Source organism: Branchiostoma belcheri, unplaced genomic scaffold, assembly GCF_001625305.1.
Source record: "Branchiostoma belcheri isolate BF01 breed outbred unplaced genomic scaffold, Haploidv18h27 scaffold181, whole genome shotgun sequence".
Lineage (NCBI taxonomy): Eukaryota > Metazoa > Chordata > Leptocardii > Amphioxiformes > Branchiostomatidae > Branchiostoma > Branchiostoma belcheri.
In genome coordinates this window covers 91,589-98,415 of record NW_017803280.1, presented here as the reverse complement: position 1 = coordinate 98,415, position 6,827 = coordinate 91,589, and the positions used below count along the sequence as shown (strand labels likewise).

General features: G+C 40.7%; 1 protein-coding gene across 1 annotated transcript; it reads left to right on the top strand.

Annotated features, from left to right (window-relative positions):
* Positions 1-2,565: 2,565 nt before the first annotated feature.
* LOC109467554 (fatty acid-binding protein-like) lies at positions 2,566-6,601 on the top strand. Its single transcript, XM_019765577.1, has 4 exons — positions 2,566-2,775; positions 4,399-4,577; positions 5,694-5,801; positions 6,264-6,601. The coding sequence occupies exons 1-4, from the start codon at positions 2,700-2,702 to the stop codon at positions 6,312-6,314; spliced, it is 414 nt and encodes a 137-aa protein (XP_019621136.1). The 5' UTR covers positions 2,566-2,699; the 3' UTR covers positions 6,315-6,601.
* The last annotated feature ends 226 nt before the right edge of the window (positions 6,602-6,827 follow it).

The following is a 6,827-nucleotide window of genomic DNA, read 5'->3' as shown; positions in this document are numbered from 1 at the left end:
ACGACGACGAGACGTCCGTAGGAGTCTTTTNTTTTTTTTTTTTTTTCTTTTTTGACAGCGGGCGAAAATCAATGCGCGCGTGGATGTCATCCAGAGAATTAACTCGGTGTGGCCTTACTGAAAATGAAATGTTCTCTATAAGCACTTATCACATGTATTAATTCAAGGTAACGACATTACGTCAACGACTGTCGGCGTCTTTTTGTACTGTCTCTAAATTGTAATCTCACTAAATCCTGCCATACAGCATGATAATTGGGAAGCACATCAACCAATTTGGGGAGCTGGTACTGCAATATATACTACGTTCTTAAAGGATCATATGTTTAAAGGATGGTCTTGAAGTGCCTAACGATGGATACATATGAAAAGGCAAAACGAAAGAGAATGTTACAAATAGAATTTCAAGCAAGAGTAGATGGTGACTGCGATCACGATAAATTTTATCCATTCCGCATATAGCCACCACGGCTTGCAATGTACTTTGAGGCAAAAGCGACACCTGGCGGTAGCCTCCGCCATTGCCATTCGAGAAAATGTGTGAGTGTGTGTGTATGTGTGTGTGTATGTGTGTGTGTGTGTGTGTGTGTGTGTGTGTGTGTGTGAGTGAGTGATTGTGTTTGTGGTGTGTGTGTGTGTGTGTGTGTGTGTGTGTGTGTGTGTGTGTGTGTGTGTGTGTGTGTGCATGCGTGCGTGTGTGCGCGTGCGTGCGTGTGTGCATACATGCATGTGAAAACAACTTAAGATATTATTTACTTATCGTTTTTTCTAGGTCTGCAACACATTGCAGGATTTTTCTTTTTTAATTATAGTTATCAATTTTCTCTAAAACTAGATGTGTGCCGTACGACACTGAATACCAAGGGCCCGACACATCCAGTCGTCGTACGGTCGTCTTTCTGATCTCCAACTGGGGACGTCCCAAGATCGTACAACAATTGCACGATGAATGTGTCGGGCCCTTAGTATTCCGTGACGGAGTATCGTACGGCACACATGTAGTTTTAGACAATGAATTGATAACCTAATAATAAGTTTTTTTTTTAATCTACGATGTGTTACAGACCTAGAAAAACTGATAGATGAGGAGTAAATGATTTATTAAGTTGTTATCACATGTGTTGTACAGGATTCAGCTGTCTTGTTGCCAAAAACGCTGTCTTTTATACCCTTTTCGACGGTTGTTTTTTTTTTTGTTTTTTTTTTGCACAGTCAGTGCTTGAAAATTCTATCACATCAAAAGTACCTAATACCAGCCCAGAAGAGAACAAGAAATAGCCATGCCTTCAAGTACCAGAGTTATCAACCAAGGATTGAGGTGTTCAAGAATTCATTCTTTCCTAGAACTATCGCAGAGTGGAGCTCACTGCCAAGTACAGTAGGGGCATTGTCATTAGATAGCTTTAAACAATGTCTAGAGTTAGACGTTCAAGGGTTAGGTGCAACAAGTCGTTCGGTGTAATATACCCAGCTGCCGCCGCGCCGCGTGCCTGCGAAGCTGGTGTGCTACGCTGAAAGGCGGTTATACCGGCTATACAGATATAGATACAGACAGATACAGAAAATTGTACGTCCCAAGATGAATTATGTGACCGCGCCGTTCACACACACTCCATGAAAGACGCATTGTATCCGATTAATTTTTTACCTAAACGCTAAGTAAACTTGACAAACTACAGACGTTGTCGACCCGTCACTAGGGTGGCATTGGCACGCCGTCGCCTTTATCACACACTTAACAAAGCGTCCAGCAAAAAACAGCCTCCGCTTTTCGTAAATCATTGATAACAGAAACACGTTCATAAGTCTGACCGTGATTGTTATCTCCTGCAAACACGACGTAAATTGTTTTCTGACTATAGCTATCTGACAGGGGGGCGTTTGAGTCAGCGAGTTAAGTCCGGACATTGAACCGGTCTCAAGTACTTAGGCCACAGCAAGTAATTTTTATGGATGACATCACCGCGCGCATTAATTGTCGACTGATTTTGGCAAAAAAAACAAGAAATTTTGTTGCCTTCTGACAGTGGTCAACATGCCGAAAATGGGCAAAGATGTCTGTTGCCATGCCGAAAGGTGGATGGCAGATAACTATGAAGAGAGGAGACAAGAAAAGGCTCTGATTTAATGTTTTGTTTCTTACTTTGATGCAGTGATATGTGATGTTGGCTGTGTATATTTGAGGTTCCCACTGAATCAAAACCATTTGTACAATGATTGAGTCAAAATTTTAAAATGTAGGAACCTTGTTTTTTTCTGCCGGCCTTGTCTTTTTTTTCGCCCGCTCGCATTAGGTTTGGAGTCTGCGGAGGATGTCATCCATAAAATTTACTTGCTGTGGCCTTAGAAACAGTTTACCTAGCTTGCAAAGGGAGATGGTTATTCTTGGGTAACAACAAGAAATTTCAAACTATAATAGATACAACTTTTCTGAGGAAAAACGTTGCTACAAACAGCTCTGATAAAAGTAAAATTGGTATTTTAAAGGAAACAATGTATACGTACTCAAATATATGCATATTTTTATACCTAACGACTGGAGAAGTGGTTGGTACACAGGTTAAAGGTTAATAGTGCGGGGGCTTCAGGTATAAAAGGAGAGCGCAGCTAGACTGCCCCCTCTCTCTACGCTAACTGCAGACGACAGACGTCCTCCCTACGATCGAAGCCGCCGGTTCACACTACTTGTTCCCGCCAAAATGTCCATCACAGATATCAACGGATCATGGAAGGTCAGCGGCCATGAGAATTTCGAAGCCTTTCTGACGGAAGCAGGTATGAACATTTTTTTTCCAAAAAATTTCCGAAAAATTCGTCCAAAAAATTTCCGAATAATTTTTTCAAAAAATTTCAGAGCAATTTTTTCAAAAGAAAAAATCCGAATAATTTTTTCCAAAAAATTTCCGAAATGTGTTCAATGTCAAGTGTGTCGTGACATTGCACTTGATCGCAAGTACATCGACCGATCGAGTCTGACACAAGCAGATGTATCATTATAGTCCTTTAAAATCCATCTGTCTGTCAGAGAATAGCTTTATATGCCTGGCATAACCAAAAGTCAAAGACCTCTCCAAGGAGAGGTTTGGCTTATTTCAGGCTTTTTTTATCCGTCTTTTTTGGCACTTTTTTAGGTCAACCCAAAAACCAGTGCAAGAACGAAAGGCGGAAAAAGAAAAGCCTATAAACACGCCAAAAACAAGCCCAACCCCAAACCTCTGCTTGCATATTTTGGAGATCGGTAGGAGAAATGGCGAGTTATCTGTCTGTCTGGGTAATTTCTACTCTTTCCAGCTGCTTGCGAAGCCTGGTAGGGTATACTGGTAACAGGGGTTCCAGAGTATACAGTGCAATTTTACGGAATACAGTGCAATTTTGCCGAATACAGTGCAATTTTACGGAATACAGTGCAATCGTATTAGTATGCAGTGCAATTTTAATAGTAAAATTGCACTGTATTCCGTAAAATTGCACTGTATTCCGTAAAATTGCACTGTATTCCGTAAAATTTTACCGTATTCCGTAAAATTGCACTGTATTCCGTAAAATTGCACTGTATTCCGTAAAATTGCACTGTATTCCGTAAAATTGCACTGTATACTGTATACCTGGGTAACTACGAGTAAGAAAAGTGTGTGTTCACAAACTGACATACTATTATCATGTGATTATATACAATACAAGTTACTTGCATATCCATACAAATTAACTGTTGTTACGGTAGTTATTTACAACCAAACAACCAAACCCTGATAAAATGACGCCGCCGGTGGCGTCAGTCGAGTGCCGACACTCCAGAAATGATCGGTAGCGTTCAGGGGACTTGTACGAAATGACCTAAAGGTCAAGCTCTGTCAACAGAAACGGTTTTATCGTGATGTAAACGTTGGCCCGCCCACTAGTGGAGGTGTGGCAGGATTTCAAAGGTCTGCAAGGACGTGTCGTGTAGGTCATATGTGGGTCATATTGAAAGTCAAGGTCAACGTACTTTCCGTAATTTTAGCCTGATTTTGGAGAGAAAAAAAGAAATTCGGTTGCCTTCTGACAGTGGTCAACATGCCGAAAATGGGCAAAGATGTCTGTAGCCATTCAAATTCAAAGAGAGGAGACAAGAAAAGGCTCTGATTTGATGTTTTGTTTCTTACTTTGATGCAGTGATATATATGTGATGCTGGCTATGTGAATGTGATGTTCCCACTGAATCAAGACCATTTGTACAATGATTGAGTCAAATTTTTTAAAATGTAGGAACCTTGTTTTTTCGGCCCGCCTTGTTTTTTTCGCCCGCTCGCAATAGATTTGGAGTCTTTGGAGGATGTCATCCATAAAATTTACTTGCTGTGGCCTAACTATGGTGACCAAAAAAAGTATAACACACACACCACTCGGTGATTCTCACAGGAATCCCACAGGAGCACTGGGAACACATGAAGACCGGCAGCGCCAAGTACACGGTCACCCAGGACGGCGACTCCGTCACCCTGGTGGAGGCGGACACGGACGGCAAACACACCGCCACTAACACCTTCAAACTCGGTCAGGAGTTCGACAAGAAGGGTATCGACGGGAAAACCCGCAAGGTACTATCATGAAAGTTCATCTGTGTTGGTAGTTACATGTTTAAAGTCAAAACTTTTGTTCCAACACAAAAAATTCTCTCACCTAGAGCTTTTGACCAGTCACTCTGGTCTTCCTCAGTAGACTGACCCAGTGAAGCTTGTCACGTGGCTTCTTTGAAAAATTGGAGTGTGACGTCAACACTGGGTCAAAGGTATCTGGTAGACGATGTCGGCCCCGTCGCGGTTCAAGGTAGGATTTTAGACACTGAACAAGACTATTTCTTGAGAGAGGTGAAGGAAGCCATATACATCAGGGCCCATCACCCTACTTTGAACCTCGACGGGGGCCGACATCGTCTACCAGATACCTTTGACCCAGTGTTGACGTCACACTTCAAAGAAGCCACGTGACAAGCTTTATTGGGTCAGTCTACTGAGGAAGACCAGAGTGACTGGTCGAAAGCTCTAGGGGAGAGAACTTTTTTGTGTTGGACCAAAAGTTTTAACTTTAAACATGTACTACTAAGTAGTACTAGTATATACGGGGTTAGCCTGGGTAACAGACTCTTGCCAGGGCCAGTATTAGCAGTGGTAGAAATACCCATCTGCAGTCTGCATTTTGCAGAGACATTTTCAACGTTGCAGAGGAAAAATTAAGCAACCTGCAATTTTAATTTTGCAGACTGAAAAATCAGTCAAGGGATCAATTGTGTGCTTTTGTGTTTATTACTTACTCTATAATATACATTCAAGTAATTTTGCTCGTATTTTTCAAACTGCATGTAAAATGTGCAGTATGCAATTTTGTATATGTCATGGGTTTAGATCTAGACTATTTGCAGAAACTATTTCCGAATTGCAGAAAAAAAATTACCAGGTCGATGGGAATCATATGACAATTATTATGTTATTATATACAATTATTATATAATTATTATTATTAATTATTATTATTATTATTATACAATTATTATAACGTAAGTGAAAAGTCTCTAAATACGGAGCGATTTTACTAGCTAGAAAACCTGTTGAAAATCATAGCAAGGTTTGCATTTGGCACTCGTTGTGTTTATATGTTTATTTATTTATTTTTGTTTTTATTGACTGTAGTTCTCTTTTGTACTTATTGTTCTCCAGGCCACCATCACGTTTTCTGGCGGTGTGCTGACTATCACTGTTCCGGACATGGGCAACGGCAAGAAGGGAGTCTTCACCAAACAGCCAGCAGGAGACTCCATGACAGAGGTACACCACCTTCAGGAGACATAAAATAGACAAAAAAAAAACACAAACACAGCCATACTATATAGCAAATTCATCTTCAGACTAGAAAAGTAACATTTGCAAAGCAAATGCATAATGTTTACCTTCGCATGTGCTCTGCTATGTTAATTCTTACTCAAACACATTCACATATATGGTGACAGGAGTATAAATCCCTCCTACTATAAAGTTGCAACATTTTGTAATCCAACACCAGTTACCATGGTGACAGACAAATCAGGTCATTGGCCAGGTCAGAGGTGAGTGTTTGGAGAAGAAGATGAAACTGAGCAAAACAATATGTTTTTCTTCTGTAAACATAAATATCAAACAAGAAATTAAGCTATCATCATGGCAATGATTTTATTGCCAACCTTGTTCTATTTACAGTCACTCTCTAACATTGTTTATTGTTAAAATGTTGTGCTTGGTTTGTTTTTTCAGACCTTCTCCATGGGTTCTGTGAGCGGAAAGTTGATGTACAAGAAGGTGTAAGGCTGTCGACTGCCTGTTTTGTTTCTACCCCGGAATAACAACACACTGCAAAGCTGCTCAACGCTGCCTATCAATCAATAAAAAACACAACAGAGTTAGCTTGGATATTCTATTTCCACTTGGCAACTGGAATAGCTAGGTTTCCTAACCAAGGTGTTATGATTCATTTTAGGAACAGATATTTTAGAGGAAATTGACTGAATTGACTTTATTCAATACATGACGTCGCCTGCTTTGAAGTAGTTAAAGTTGCTTGAAGCATTTGAATAAAAAGACCAACTTTGGAAGTTACTTTGTACTCAGTCTTTTTCTTATGGCTTGTTCTAATAACACCACGCACACGCACTAGACAAATACATTGTAGATGGTATATGGCACAGTGTGTGTGTGTGCGTGTGTGTGTGTGTGCGCGCGTGTGTGTGTGTGCGCGTGCGTGCGTGCGTGCGTGCGTGTACATATGTGTACTTGTGCTTGCGGTCCGGAACCAATAGCTTATCACCAAGGTAGTAGAAA

Coding starts and splice junctions, on each gene's coding strand:
- LOC109467554 (XM_019765577.1), top strand. CDS start 2,700: ATGTCCATCACAGATATCAACGGATCATGGAAGGTCAGCGGCCATGAG. Junction 2,776..4,398: donor AGCCTTTCTGACGGAAGCAG/GTATGAACATTT, acceptor TGATTCTCACAG/GAATCCCACAGGAGCACTGG. Junction 5,802..6,263: donor CAGGAGACTCCATGACAGAG/GTACACCACCTT, acceptor TTGTTTTTTCAG/ACCTTCTCCATGGGTTCTGT.